This window comes from Vulpes vulpes, chromosome 5, assembly GCF_048418805.1.
Source record: "Vulpes vulpes isolate BD-2025 chromosome 5, VulVul3, whole genome shotgun sequence".
In the NCBI taxonomy this organism is placed as follows: domain Eukaryota; kingdom Metazoa; phylum Chordata; class Mammalia; order Carnivora; family Canidae; genus Vulpes; species Vulpes vulpes.
Window position 1 is genome coordinate 104314136 of NC_132784.1, and position 16601 is coordinate 104330736.

At 37.4% G+C, this 16601-nt stretch overlaps 1 protein-coding gene across 4 annotated transcripts in view; it reads left to right on the forward strand.

Moving 5' to 3' along the window:
• SPATA17 (spermatogenesis associated 17) overlaps nucleotides 1–16601 on the forward strand; it is a 206338-nt gene that overhangs the window by 176418 nt on the left and 13319 nt on the right. The window contains exon 10 of one of the 4 annotated variants that reach the window (XM_072759546.1): nucleotides 9854–10150. The exons of 2 other annotated variants lie outside the window; for them this stretch is intronic. In XM_072759546.1, coding sequence (XP_072615647.1) covers nucleotides 9854–10024 — 171 coding nt within the window. In that variant the 3' untranslated portion in view covers nucleotides 10025–10150. Of the gene's footprint in view, nucleotides 1–9853; nucleotides 10151–16601 lie in introns of those variants that run through there. One more of the 4 variants, XM_025991315.2, reaches the window with a different exon arrangement.

Here is a 16601-nt window from a genome sequence, read left to right on the forward strand (position 1 = left end):
CTGGCACAGAGTAAAATATCTGTTGGATAGATGTTGTTAAGGAAGTTCCAAAAATCTTTCAAGGAATAGAAGCTCTAAAATAGCAAAGAGCTTCCTAAAATAATGCCTATAATGATACACCATTGCTCATTTGAATGCATACTTTGTGGAATGTTATTTTTAAACTGTCTCATTTGTAGTTACATTGTATATGATTTTGCATAAACATTTGGATATACACTAAGTTGGTTGATCCTAGGTCCAGTTATGATTGCTGCTTGGGTAAACTGTTCCTTCTGGGAAATAATCTTTCATATCTGTAAATTAGTAATTATCCTTAATTATCCTTATTTATACAATATAGTATTATAGTTGTAAAGTCAAGATTGCACTTTTATCTGAGAGAAATCGTGAATCTTTCTTACTGATTGTATGTCCTGGTCCCTCACATTTATAGCCTATCTCTCACATCCACACAATGTCCATTTAGGCACTAATTTTAGCTTCAATCACAATTTGTTTCTCTTTGCCCTCATGTTCTCTTCCAGTTTACTTTTTTCCCATCATCAAATAGCTCAAAACGTTTTAGGAACAAAGTGAGATATTAATAAAATCACCAAATTATGTGGAACTTGTCTAAAGGTGATACCTAAAAGCAGCCAAATTGCTAAGCCAGTAGAGCTCATTTGGTCCAAGTTCTGGTTTATAAAAAACTATAGCATATGGGCATCTGCTGGCCTCAGTCAGAAGAGCATGTGGCTCTTGACCTCCAGGTGGTGAGTTCGAGCCCCATGTTGGTAAAGAGAATACTTAAATAATATTTTTTAAAAGGCATCAGAATAAAATTTTGTTTAAAAATGAATGAGCGAATGAACATCGTTTGAGTTGGTCTGTATTCCATGAATTAAATTCTAATTAGCATCTCTCTTTAAGCTCCTCTAAAACCACAACTCATCACATCTGTGTTACAGCTTTAATGATAAACTTTCTAACTCTTCTGCAGTAAATGAACTCTTCTTTCATTTACCACTGCTGATGAAAGATTCTAATGAGAGAAATGGCATTAATTTGGACTGATAATGTAACTGATTATTTGTTGTAGCCTACAAAAAGTGCACAATGCCAAAACACTTATCTGGTCTCTCATTTTATAATTCAAAATGTTTTCCTGCAAGAATGGAATGAAATCCCAACTTGGCCTGTGGCTTATGCTTGGATTATTCCTTTTGGAACTCAGCGTCCCCAGCAGGCTCCCTCACAGGGCATAGTAGGGTGTTGCTAAGTACTCTTCCATGTCTAAACACTTTCGCTCATTGATGAGGAAATCACCTTGCTGCTGGTACCAGCAGATACAGTCATTTATCAGTACATTGAGTTTAGTGTATAGTTCTCAGACTCATATTTATGATTGTGAAATGCAGCTCATTAGCACACTGTGGCATTAAGCAGTCCTTGCCACAAAGTCAGGTGTCTGTACATTAAGAAATCCTGATATTAAGAAATGACAAAGGGCACTTGGATGGCTCAGTGGTTGAGCATCTGCCTTTGGCTCAGGTCATGATCACTGAGGTCCTGGGTGGAATCCTGCATCAGGCTCCCTGCAGGGAGCCTGCTTCTCCCTCTACCTATGTCTCTGCCTCTCTCTGTGTGTCTCTCAGAAATAAATAAATTAAAAATCTTAAAAAAAAAAAAAAAGATAAAACTGTGCACACTGTTTGGAATTAATCACTGAGGCAAATAGAAGGGAAGCATACAGTGTGTGTTTAATATTGAGAAGTTAATTTGCTGCCTTATATGGAGATCGTCAGACCTTACAAACAGCAAGTGAAACCCAAGCTCTTATTATGAAATGTAATAATGATTATTTCCTAGGCTTTCATTGTTCCATAGTTAGCCTATTTTCCAGCTTGAACATAGTCTGTGTACTTAATATATCTAAAGCATTTATATTTAATTCCAAACTACAACTACCTGACAAAAATTAATTTTCATGCCTCTCAATGTGAAAATAATCCAATTGGATGAAAGATAGATAAAAATAATTTTTAAAAATATCATCCTTCATACATACTTCCTATTATAAACTACTAACATCACCGACAGGGAGAAGGGAATACATAGGACAAGATCATTATTAGGCCCTAAACAGTTTACTCATTCTTTTGAAACCTGGATACTTATGCAATAAACATAAAGGTTCTACTATAGCACCTTTTATTTTTGAGTGTTACTTTATTACAAGTCATATGAGTACAGAAATTTTTTAGTGTACAGAAGGTGAAACTGCTTCCCTCAAAGAGTTACATTCAGTTGACATGAAGAATCTTAGGAGTGACTAAAAGTAAAAAAAAAAAATTATTCAGTATATATATATTTTTAATATGATGCATGCCTAAAATATGAGAAAGTATGATTAACATGGGGCAGGAATAATTAAGAATAATTTCTTGGAGGAGACAAGAGTTAAGACATATAGTAGCAAGGACTTTGAGTGATTATGATGTGTCAAAGTAGTTCATCAATTGTAACAAATTTGCCACACTCCTGAGGGATGCTGATAATGGGGGAGGCTGCACATGTATGAAGGCAAGGGATATAGGGGATATTTATGTACCTTCCTCTCAATTTTGCTATGAACCTAAAACTACTCTTTAAAACAAATGCTTTTATCTTTAAAAAAAAAAAAAAAAAACAGCAATACCAAAATTTTGTGTAACTAAAATCATCCAATAAATTGGTAGGAATATAAGTTTATAGAATCTTCATTAAACTGTTTGTATATAGCCATTAGAACTTCACATATACATATTCTGTGACCTAGAAGTTCCTCTCCTAGATATATACCTAAAAGAAATGTGTACATATGTTCACCAACAAAAATGTATGAAATATCCATAGCCCTCTTTCTCAGAGCAATAAAGCAGAAATAACCGAAGTGCCCATCTGCTGATGAGTGGATAAACAAAATGTGATATATCCATACAATGGAATATAATTGGCAATGAAAAGGAATGATGCACTGATACATGCCACAACATGGCTAAAACTCAAAAACATTATGCTTAGTGAAATAAGCCAGTCACAAAGGCCACATATGGTATTGGTTCTATTTTTATGAAAGGTCCAGAATGGGCAAGTGATGGAATTTTCTATAGTTAGGTTATGTTGATGGATGAACAGCTCAGTAAATATACCTAAATCCCTGAATTATACTGGTTTTTTTTAAATGCAGTGAGATACTTGTACATTCTCATTATGATAGGTAAAATTTTTAAAAGAGTGGCAGCAAGATATGGCACTACTGTAATTTCATCCAGTAAATTGGTAGAAACATAACTTGTTATATTATGGTGGAAAAACTTTCTGGCTATAGACACAAAAACTTAACATGTATATATCCTGTAACCCAGTTATTCTTCTCCTATGTCTAATAGATGTGTGTATATGCTAATTAAATAAAAAAAATACAAGAACGTTAATGGGAGCACCATTTTTAACAGCCGTGAAAAATTGGAAAAAACCCAAATGGCTGCCAGTAGAAGAAATGATAATAAATTGTGGTATAATCGATTCATGGTGCATAGACTACAACGAAAATTAACTCTCCTCCTCCTCTCAATAACATAGAAGAGCTTCATAAATATGTTGTTTACAAGCCATCAGACATACAACATACATTGAAATATATCAGTGCATTCCTTTAAAGTGGGAAAAATAGACAATCTCTGGTGTTTGGGGATGAAGCCATACTGACAGTAAGGAACTCAAGGAGCCTTCTGTGCATGTAGTGCTGGTCGTGTTCTACTTCTTGATTTAGGTTATAGATAGACTTGTTTTATTTGTGAGAATTCAGTGAGCTGTATTTTTTTTTTTTAATGAATTGTGCACCTTCCTGTATGTAGATTTTACTTCATTTCAAGTCAGACCAGTAAGAGTATAAGGGGATAGAGGACAAACAAAAACAAAAGCCCTGGAGGGCACCCATTCTCTCTGAGGATGACAGCCACTCCTCAGCTCCATCTGGTTTTGCCTAAGAGAAGGCAGGCCTAGTGACTTCAAACTAGTACTTTTAAGAGAAGCTGGAAATATTTACATAAAATTCTCCATTTTTAGGTGTTGGCAAAGATATATAGTGAAAACTATGTAAAGCACAACCAGAGCTGGACTTTGCCCTTGGTTGGTAGTCTTGGCAACGGAAGTGGCCAGTTCAGGTGGTTCTGTCTCTTACTGTGTGCACGGGCCTGGCAACATTTCTTAAACCTTCCTGAGCCTCAATTTTCTCATCTATAAGAATTAGAATGATAATACTTTCCTCTGAGGGTTATTAAGAGGATTGACTGCATGTTAACATCACTAAAGACTGTGCCTTTAATTTAGCAGGCTCTCAATAAGTGATCATTGTTATTATTTTTATTGCCAGAGTACTCTCAGGATAACGGAAAAAAAGGGGGTGACAGCTTGAAACAAAGACATACAGCCACAGTTTTCCACACCTATATTTTCTTGTCATCCCTATCTTCCTCCTCTCTCACTAACTGCCTTCCTATCTTAAATCTCCTCTTGCCATAGCCCAACTAAAGGCCATCGTGGCCACCATCCCCTGTTTAGAATGAAAATAGGAGTAGGGCAGCTGGGAAATCAGTTTCTATTTCCCCATATTGAGTCTCCAAACTCATGTTTTAAGAAATACTGTGATATGTGGTAATTTATTTCTAAAATTTTATGCCTATTCTAGAAAAAGTAGGATATGATTTGGACAGGTTTTTCTGGACCGCTCTGGACACTTGACCATGATAAATAACATTATTTTCAGAGATGCATTCAAAATTTTAATTTCCCCAAAAAGAAAATAATACATACCAGTTTCTTGACATGAAACTTCTTATACCACAATATTAAAACTCTTAAATTTCATACACACACAAAATGCTAAAAGTAATTTCATGATGCGAAACCCCATAGATAATTAAATTTTTATTTCAGCTTTTGTAAGTCAAATCTTGCAAACACATGTAACAAATAAGTACATTTTATATTCCAAAATCCCTGATCCTGTATTTTTATAACATTCTATTGCATAAATAGGGAAAATAGAAGACAAGCCTTGACAGAGAGATATAAACCTTAAGGGCAAATCAGAAAGTGAATAACAACCACCTATATAATCAAGAATCTGCTCTACTAAATTTTGACCATCTACAATTGATTTTAGGCATTCAGAAAGCACTTGGATATACTTATCCATCTGGCCCCTTTACCCAATATTTACATTGAAGTTCAGTAAGTTCAATAATTAAACACTGTGTGCGTGGTGTAGTTCATCATTATTCTGATTAATATTTCCAAAGCCATGTGAGGTTAAGACTTATTATAACCCATATTCAGATGAAAAAATTAAGACAGGATGAATAATTAAACTGTTGATATAAAGAGAAAAATTAGTATTGGATTCAAGTCTAGTAGGACTCTTCAACTCAGGTGGTTAGTTGTTGCATTAGAATGATGCCCTGGTGATAGTTGTTAACAGACCTCCAAAGGCCATGTCTTTGTCTCGATAGGAAACAGCATTCTAGATACCAAGACTATTATCAATTTATTCCTTCCTTTTCATGAATATTTCTATTCTTTGGCACAGATTAGTGGGGTGGTGGTGATTTCTTCTGCTGTATATTATAAGGTCCAGCAAAGTCGGCCCATTTTCTTGTGCCATTGTTATGAAGGAAGAAAGTGATTTTTTTTTTGTTATAGTGAATTATTTCATTCTTGTAAGGCAGAGCAAAAAGAAAGATAGTGAGGAAGGGAACATGAAATCTCATTTGGGGTTAAAGAAAACAACTATTTCAAATAGTATGTAATTGTGTATAAGTAAATGTGTGTGGAATAAAAATGTAGAATATAATTAAAACATTTGAAATATCTCAGCAAAAATAACACAGAGATCCTGTGTTCCCACATCTTTACCACCCTCCTCTCTCAAGCCGCTGGCTTGGTACACCAAAACATCCCTCCTTTAAAGAAAAATAAGTGGAAATAAAGAGAGCAACCCAGCATCAAGAAGAGAAAAAAGTGAGAATAACATATTGGGAACAGAAACTGCAGTCTAACTAGTGCCTCCCCACCTTCATTACCATCCTTCCAAATAAATCTCCCTGCTCCTCTTGAGCTGGCAAATAAAAAAATCAACCCACAAGATATATGTGTGTGCTTCTCCTGATGAGCATCACCATCCATCTACAGTACGTCCCACATGCCAGTTTGAAGATGGGCTAGAGGGAGAATTAAAGACTTCAGAAAGTCCACAGCATAATCAAGAAGGCTTTTTTCTTCTGACTACACAGCTTTCATCTCTGTCTTGTGTGATTTTCTCTCTATCTCCTTCAGTCTATGGCAAAGATGCTGATTGCTGACGGGACAATAACGAATCATATACCTAACCTTCCAGGGCAACCAATTGGTTTCCAATATATGGCACGAATGCTTTTGATAAGTTTCATTTTGGCAAGGACTGTTAGTTCAGGTGTAGCCACACTGACACATTAGAATCCTGAATTCTGAGGTTTTAAAAGATGATGTCCAATTTCAAATGCATTTTTTAAATTTCAAGTATAAAATAGCTTTCAAAGTACTATGGCATGGTACAGACATTGCTTCAGATTAGGACGAAATTCAGTGGCAGTACTAAATATTTGGTCTGAACTAGTTGGACATTTTCCTTTGTTTGTTTTTATCCCAGTACAGGTAACCCTCCTCTAAAAAGTAATATTTATCATTGTTGAGACTTGATGGCATGTGGTAAGATCCCTAAGAAATAATTAATTCTAATTCTCCATACTTGCTGGGATCCTTTCTATGATATCCTAGTATGGGTTCCATTTTGGACTTCTCTAATTATTTAAAAATTCTTTGTTACATGGAGTTTGTGATTTTGCTTACCAATACTAATTTCATGTTAGAAAAAGTTGATTCTGTCTTTCGTATAGCTGTCCTTCAAGCATTTGAGGAAGATACCATGGCTCACCTGAGATTTCTTTTCTCTGCGTTAAACACCCTTAGGTTCCAGAATTTTGTCTTCTAGCTGTTTCTACTACTACTACCTCTCCTTGGCAGACAATGCTAATCACAATCCTCATGTCTACTGACCTGAGCCTAAGATCCCTTTCCACATAGCTCTCCAAGCAGTCACTATTCCATTTGAATTGTAAGTTGAAACCTATTTACTAACCTTGGTATTTTGGTTTCAATATGATAAAGTTCAGGGAAGATGGACATGGAAAATGGATTAAAGCTCTTTAATAATTTCAACATGCTGTAGTTTGGGTACTGGTCCAAGGTTGATGTCACTCTATTTCAAATTGAATTAAGGAATTATATAGAATGTCAACTGTGCCCTTGATAATGCAGCTTCCATTAAAAAGAACTGTTTCTGAACAGATCGTTGGGGTCAAAATACCCATATTTGGCAAGATTCTCAGTGCTAAGTTATTAAAAGAACCAGACAATGAAAGTGAATGACTGAGTGATATCTGTAAACATTATATTAGAACTTTGGTTTGGCTTAGTTTAAGGAATGATTAATTAGCTTTTATCCATTGTTATTCAAGTTCACAGATTTCAAAGCTGTGTCAAACGCTTAGAATCTAGAATATCCTTCTTTGATAGCAATCTATACCTTAACTTCATGGCAGGTTTCATTTAGGAGTTCTATTTCTTTATAAAATACTTATAGAAGATTTTTAGAAGAAAATATTGCTTAGAAACTTAATCTTCTTTTATACTCCTCATCATCTTCTGCCAAAAGAACTGGAGAATGTTCTATCTTTGTTGCATGAGATCATGCATATCTACTGCCAAACTTCAGAGAGGCCACCTAGAGTACATATTTCTCCATCTGTCAGGACCAGGAAACCATCGAAATTTGTGGATGAATGATCATTAATACAATTTTGTGGCTCTTCCTCTGGGTGCAAGTTTTTGTGAAGAAGTTAGGCATTCAAAGAGAGTAACTATCTGAGTGAGGTAAGTATACTCATTAGGTTTGATTACTTTTTTAACAGTCAAATTTCCTTCAAAAAGTAACAGAACACTTAATATCTCCCCCACTTGACCTATATATTCTATACATGCTGGTGGCACAGACTGGATACAAATCAAATATCTCTGCTTGTGGCTGGAGTTCTATGTAATATCAGTTTACTTACTTAGAATGATGGCCCAAATGTCTTTGCTTAAAAAAAAAAAAAAATGGAACAGCTATTACTTAAATGAATCCTTTGGTGAAAGTATCTTTAAAATGGCTCCAGAGATGGGAGGCCTGGGTGACTCAGTTGGCTAAGTGTCTGTCTTTGGCCTTGTGGTACCAGGATTCTGGGATCCAGCCTCCTGTGGGATCCCTGCTCAGTGGGGAGTTTGCTCCCTCTTTCTCTACCCCTCCCCCTACTTGTGCTTTCTCTCTCTCTCTCTCTCTCTCATAAATAAATAAAATCTTAAATAAAATAAAATGGACTCTAGGGAGATGGTTGTATGGAAAAAAAGTAGGCCTTGGTGATGAAATGGATAAGTCCCCCGATGATGAAGCATCCTGTTGACTTTAGAGAATGTTGACACCATGTAAATCTTAGAAAAGGGCCTGGTTTTGGAGGGAAGATGATTCAGTCTGAGATATATTTACTTTGAAGTGATTGTATGATATTTAAGTGAAAATGAAATGTGATGTTGTGGTTCTGGTGAGAAATCAGGACCAAAAATATAAATTGAGGCATCAATCAGGATATAGGTTATTTCTGAGTCAATGACAGGGGATTAGGTCACTGAAGTGGTCAAAAGTGAACAAATCCTGGGAGTTGAGCATAGGAGAAAATAATGAAAAGAAAAAAAAAAAAAAGAATTGGAGTAAGAGTAGAAATCTTTATGACTGTCACAGAAGCTTGTGGAAAAGAGAGTTAAGAAAAGCAGTGGTGGGGATCCCTGGGTGGCTCAGCTGTTTGGCGCCTGCCTTCGGCCCAGGGCATGATCCTGGAGTCCCAGGATCAAGTCTCACATCGGACTCCCTACATGGAGCCTGCTTCTTCCTCTGCCTGTGTCTCTGCCTCTCTCTCTCTCTCTCTCTCTCTCTCTCTCTCTCTCTTCCTCATGAATAAATAAATAAATCTTTAAAAAATAAAAATTAAAAAAAAGAGAGGCAGTGGTCCTGAGCTGCTAATGCTGCCTAGAAAGATCATGTCAAATGGAAAATTTGAACTGATTTTTCCTTATCACTGATTCCTTCAATTGCTCCCAATTTTATACAAAAACCAAACCATTCTCATTTGTTTTTGTAACATGCTGCTCTTCATGGTCACAATTCAACCAGGTTACCATCACTAGGACATGAACTTAGAAGTACTTTTGTTGAATAAATGTGATGGATTGCATCATTTCTATCTCTTGATGGCCTCTTTCAGCTACTTAGCCAAGGATAAAGATGGAGTTCTGGTTATAGAATAAAGTCTGTTCCTGCATAACACTAACTTGACTATATGAAAGTAAAGTTTAGGATATAGGGATCATTGATAAAATTCCATGGTCAACTAGGCTAATCAGCCTAGACATTTGACTCAAGTTGTCTGCTTGATTCAACACTAATAAATAAACAGGTTACTTCATTTGAAGAAATATATGTTTAGGCAGAAAGAATACAGTTCCTTTTCACAATTGGTTCCTACCAAAGGGGAAGGACAAAGGACAAATACATGGACATGATTTCTTCCAAGTAAATAGCTGAATAACATAAATCTCGTGCTCATTGGTTTTAACGTTGATCCATCTTGTGAAAATTGTGCTCATCGGATGAAACAAAGGCCCAACAAACTCTTCACTTTTCTCTTCTTCATCTCAGCTCTTCAGTCTTGCAGTTGACTTCCTGCTCCTCATGCAGAGATCAACTAAATTCTCAGAAACAGATGGTGTTCCCTCTACCACCAACTTACCCTTCTGCAGTTCGGCAGTTGGCAAGGCCAGATGGATTAACATCCTGGAATTAAACTTTTCACCAAATTCTTATAAGTAAGCAGACGTTTTATTAATATGGACTTCTGGACATGGAACAATACCCAGAGATGATTGATTGGAAAATCTAATTAAAGGCAACAATGTGGAAGAACCGAAGCAGTGAATTCATTCTGAAAATAAGCAACATACTTGTATCTCATACTCTCTGAATAATAAAACCGAACCGAGAATATATTTTACAATGGCTGGATGGATAGGCATTGCTTGCCGATGACTTGCATTCATCCTCAGACACCTAGAACTGACTACAGATAAGTCCAACAAAAATAATAACATATTAGTCTCAGGCCAATTTTTATATGGGGAGAGAAAGTTGGGCTATCAATCAAATTCCTAACTTCTACCATTCTACCGTCCAAAATTCATTAAAATAAAAAATTAATGATGTGTTTAGTGTTACAAATTTAGCGGGGTGCTCCCTACAAGAATCAGAAAGGAAAAAAAAAAAAAAAAAAGAATCAGAAAGGAAATACATTGTCCCTACACATAAAGCTGTAAAACCAATGTAGAACAGGACATAAAGCTAAGGCTGGCTCCATCTTCGTTATTCATGTCACACTTTAAATACTGTTTTATCAGAGAGACCTCCCTTCCCCAATCAACATAACATCTCTACGTCTCTGATCACTAGTACTTCAGCCTTGTTTTATTTTCTTCATAGCCCCTATTACTACCTGATGTGCATTTGTTCACTTGAATATCTGCCCCCCATCCTGCACCCACCCCCAAGAATGTGCTTCCTAAAACCTGGGATCTGTCTGTATTGTCACTAATTGAATCTCGGCACCCCAGACAATATCTGACACCTAGGAGGCACTCATAAGTATTTGTTGAATAAATAAATGAGTGAATGAATATGGAAGAGGTGGGTGATTCCTACTCCAGGAACTCTGATCTACTATGAGATCGCAGGTATTAATGTATCTGCAGAAAGGTCAGTTAGAACATGGGGGCAAGAGGCAAAAGCTTGGGGTGTCCATGCAGGAACTACCAGAAGAAGAGGGCACTTGGTCATCATGTCACTAACTTTTTTGCTATGAATAATAGGAAAAAGGTAGGCTTTGCTTTTGCCCTTAGACCTCTGTTCTTCCAGCTTTGTCTTTGCAATTCTCCCGTCCTGCTTTCCGCCTTCCCTTCCTTAAACATAAAGATATACTAGGCACTGGAGCCTAATTTCCCTGGGTTCACTCTTGACTCTGCCATTTATAAGGTGATGTTGGACAAGTTAACCTCTCTCTGCTTCACTGTCCACAAACACAAAATAAGAATGATAATAGTCTCCAAGTATGTTTTGAATATTGAGTGAAGAAATATGTATAAATCACTTAGAATAGTGTCCAGATGTTCTAGCACTAATATTCAGTGCTAGATAATATTAAGTGCTAATATTAATAATTAAGTGCTAATATTGTTATCTTAATCTATCTTAACTAATGTCTTAACATATTAACTATCGTTACTCTATCTTCTGTTGGCTTTCACTTCTGACATCTAGTAGGAACTCAAATGTTTTATTTACTTAAATTGATCCTTTTGTTTCCAATGTCTATCACCTTTTGCTTTATCGAATTTTCCATTTTTCTTTTCTTTATATAAATGTATTGTATACTTTTTTTTTATTCTTTTCTGTTCCAGGATGTACCGTCTGGTTTTATTCTAGCACTTTGTTAATAATCCTGATCTACTACATCCAGGCCTTTACTTATTTTTAATTCACTTGTATCTCTCCACTGACTTTTTTTTAACTTCAGTTCATACAGGGGCAACTCTAAATCATTAACTTTGTCTAATTCTTTTCTGCCTGAGATGTGTGGTGGGCATAATTTTGAGGTAGCCCCCCACATTTACTGTTCCCCTTATCCACACCTTGCATGATTCCCAGGAGTGTGAATTGGGTGGTTTTATGAATGAATGGTTTATGAGTGTTAATGTTACATGGCATGGTAGGGAGATTCTCCTGGTTGGCCTGACCAAATCATATGAACCTTTTAAAACAGAGCTTTCTCTGGCCAAGAAAGAACTAAATCAGATTTTTTTTTAAATAAATTTGTTTTTTATTGGTGTTCAATTTGCCAACATATAGAATAACACCCAGTGCTCATCCCGTCAAGTGCCCACCTCAGATTTGAAACGTGAGAAGAATTAGATGCACTGTCTCTGGCTTGAAGATGGAGGGAATCATGCGGCAAGGAATGTGGGTGGCTTCTGGGATCTGAGAGAGGCCCAAGATTAGAGCCAGCAAGGAACGTAAGGCCCCTTTCCTATAACATCAAAGAACAAAGCCCTGCCAACAATACGAATGAGCTCGGAAACAGATTGTTCTTCCAGAGACTCCAGAAGAAAAAGCCCAGCTAACACCTGATTTCAACTTTGTGATTCCCTGAGTGAACCCAGGCATTCTACTCCAGACTTCTACCTACAGAACCTCAAGTTAACAAGTAGGTGTTGTTTTAAGCCCCTACATTTGTGATAATTTGTTACACAGCAATAGGGACCAATATCATGTGTTTCCCTCAAGGTATGCTGACTAAGTCTGTATTGATTATTACAGATGCAGTCAAATCATGGTTATGTACCAGGAATACTATCAACCTAAGCTGGCATTGATCCAGATTATTGAGAGAGAGGAAGCAAGCTATTCTATTGGTCTCTCCAACAGTAAAGAAATTGACTTCAAAAATTCATTCTCATGTCTTACATGGCAATATACATAGATTTTAACTTATTTCTGGAATTTTAAACATTTAAATATGTAATACTCTATGATTTCTTAAATAGCACAATTATTACATAACCGTTAACCATTATTACATAACCATGTAAAAAGAATATTTAGAGTAGTAAATTAATGAAATATCTCCAAAAACTGACATTATTTTTCCTCCCAGATCACTAAAAGGGGCTTTGGATAGTTAAACTAATATCTGACCGAATGAGATATCTATTCACATAGCAGTTCGTAAATTACAAAGTATAAACCCATTTAGGATTCCAGATTAACCCAGGGTCTAGAAGAAACCATTGATTTCTCCCTTCTGGGGTTATAAATACATTTAAGTCTGTTTTGTAAGTCTTGAAGGTATGAGGTCTTGTAAACCCATGAATAGGATGCTTTCAGGGATGTGACCATATTACATCTGCCATTCCTGCTTCTTCATATCTTTATTACTGATGTCAAGGAAATTTGAAGATTTTTCAGATGTCTTAATCTCTCTGTCATGTTTAGCTTTACAGAAGTTAAATTTGGACATCTATATTTTACTCTATATTTGCTGAGAAAAGCCCAGGACAGCATCCCCACAGAAGCAGAAGATGGAAAAGGACAATGGAACGTTCCTTTAGACTTTTTTTAGTGAGATGAGTGATTAAAAGGAGAAGGGAGGAGGAAATGAGATCACTTTCCCAGAGCTCTATATGCTGTCTGATATAATGCTCTCCAAAGAGGCTTGAACAGTGAAGTCATTCTGGCTTCGGTGTTGTGTTTTGTGAAAGCGATGGATCTGAAGGAGCTTTCTGAATAGAGCTCTATAGTAATATGTCAATAAATCGGACCTATTATTGAGAGCAGCATTTTTAATAGCAGGTTTAGAAAGGGAAAATAAATTACAGATTACATGGCTGCTTTGTTTTATAGGGGGAAAAAAGCAATTATGCAAACGCTAATCCCACAGATATAAATTACTTTGTAATGACTCACAGAAACCAGAATATACCAGGCAGGGTCCAATCGCGATACAATAATTTGAACAAGAGAAGTTTAATATAAAAAATTAGTAATTCTAGCATAAGGTTGGAGTGCCAAGGGATTGGCTGATAAGTATAGAGAACCCTAAAAAATATAGGAGTAGCAAGGAGTAGCAGGGGTGCCTACGTGACTGAGTCAGTTGAGTGACTCTTGATATGGGCTCAGGTCATGATCTTAGGATCATGGGATCAAGCTCCGTTTTGAGCCCCAAATCGGGCTCAGATCAGTGTGGAGTCTGCTTGTTCCTCTTCCTCTGCTCCTCCTCCTTCTCTCTCACTCTCTCTCTCAAATAAATAAAATATATATTTTAAAAATTGAAGCAGCAGAAAGGAGAAGCCACCAGCCTTCATGCTGATATAGAACATCTGAGGAAGAGCTTCTGTGTGCTGAGACTGGTAAAGGGCTTGGCTATGCTTCAGTGAGTGGGAGAGAGATCACTCTGGTGTTGCACTAGTAGAACTTGCTATAAATCTACCCTTGCTGGTGCTAGGTGTCTCTCTGGAGCCACTGTACTACACAACTGCCTGGGGGGGGGGGGGGGCGGGGGGGCTCCTGGTGGAAGTGGCTGGCTGAGAGTGCTACTACTGGCTTCCAGACACTGCAAGAGTCATGCACTGGAGAAACTGTATTGCAAGAGCTGGGCACTCAAAAAGCTGCACACATTGCAGGACATGGGTACTGGAGAAGCTGCCCATCCTGCAGGAACCAGATGCTGGAGAAGCAGGCCACACTGTAGGAGCCTGGCACTGAAGAAGTCACATGTGCTGTGGAAGCTTGGTGCTAGAGGGTCACAGGAGTCTGGTGCTGGAGAAGCCAAGCCATGCTGGAAAGGCAGCACAGTCTGCAGAAGCCTGCCAGTTGAGCACTCTAGAACCAGGAGGGATGGCCAGTCATCCTGATGTCTCTCTAGTGCCCTCTACTGACAACTTCTAACATGCCAGTTGACGGGGAAAATTCATATTCACAGGCAATGAAGATGGAGTTGGAGCTGAGAGGCAATGAATTAATATCATCCTTTAATGCAACCCCTATACTTGGCCTGGTGTCTTTTATCTGTTAAGGAATTCTCCTTGATATTTGTACTAGGCTGACTGCTTGGCAATTTCTATCTCTACCATCAACCCCAATCATTTGAGAATGTTTACATTTTTATGGCCAATAGCTAAAACTTTTTTATTTGTAACATGCCGCTAAATCCACCCAGCTCTTCACATTCCTGTCTCTTAACACAAACGTGCTTCTCCCCCTTCTCCTTGTTGAAATTGTCCCTGAATGAGCCTTTATCTTTACCATTCTGAGCTTTCTTCTCCTGGCTAAATATAACCAACGCTTCTGGTGCTAGACAAAGTAGGCCAGACAGTATGATATTGTTCTTGTCCTGACTGATTTGCTGGAGTGATCATGAGTCTCAGAAATCAGACTCTGCTCTCTTTAACTTTTCTTGCCTACAAAGGTGGATGTGGATTGAGATAGGTTTACAGAGAGCTTCAGTGGAGCTGAGGACTTTTCAGGTACTTTCATTTTGGAAGGTACAGATTATAGTTTTTTTTAAACCTGTTCCATTAATTGTATTTGGGGAAGTACAATGTGTGAAAATATATTTCATTAATGAAAATGTTTTGCATGTTTAGGTGTTTGCTATCTTCATTGTTAAATCCCTGGAGACCTTTGTTTTATTCATTGAGTTTATCCCCTGTGTTTAGTCCACAGAGACTTTGGAGACCATTTGAACTTGATGGCACTTTTCTATGCTACCAAACATTCATCCATTCATCAGCTACTTATTCATACATTAATTTATTATACAAATGTATATGGAGCATAGTTTTCCATGAGTCCTTGTGGGGAAATAGGTGATTGCAAACGTGCATGACAGATTTTCCCATCTGTACAGCACTTAAAATCAGCCAGTACAACTGTTATAATACAGAAGAAACTGGGGCACTTGGGTGGCTCAGTCGGTTAAGCATCTGCCTTCAGCTCAGGTCATGATCCCATGGTCCTGGGATTAAGTCTTGCAGTGGGTTTCCTGCTCAGTGGGGAGTCTGCTTTGCCCTCTCCCTCTGCCCCTCTTCCTCCTCTCCCAGCTCATGTGCTCTCTGTCTCTCTCTCTCTCTCTCTCTCTCTCTGCTCTTTCTCTTTCTCTCTCAAATAATTAAATAAAATCTTTTAAAAAAATAATACAAGAAAAGTATGATAGATTTTTTTAAAGAGATTCACAATGGTAAACCAAAGAAGAGACACAACAAATTCTTGAAGAACTAACTAAAACTGGTATTTCAGGATCAAAATCATGTGAGAATATGAAGATCACAGTAGACTTGGTAACTCCTTATGGAAGAAAGCTCATCACGGTTGCCATTGTTTTCATAGCTCCTGGTCATGATAGACTCCCTTTAAGTATTTCATGGTTGCCCACAGGGACAAATGCATTAATGAGTAACTAATTGGTTGGGTGGAGTTGTAACAATGAGTGAGAACGGTTGGTTGGTTCTAGTTCTGCCACAAATAACTATGAACTTGGAAAAATCACTTGTGTTCAGGGATCCCCGAGACCACCCTTGGGTTCAGTGACTTGCTAGAAGGATTCACAGAACTCAGCAAAGCTGTTAAACTCATGGTTACCATTACTACAGCAAAAGGATGCAGATTCAAGTTAGCCACAGGAAAGGAACATAGGTCAGGGTCCAAGAAAGCGGGTGTAAGCTTCTCAATGTCTTCTCTTAGTGCCGTCAGCGCTTCTTTTTCCCAGCAACAATGTGTGACAACACTCATGGAGTATTACCAACCAAGGAAGCTCACTGAGTCTTGGAATTCAAGGTCTTTCCTG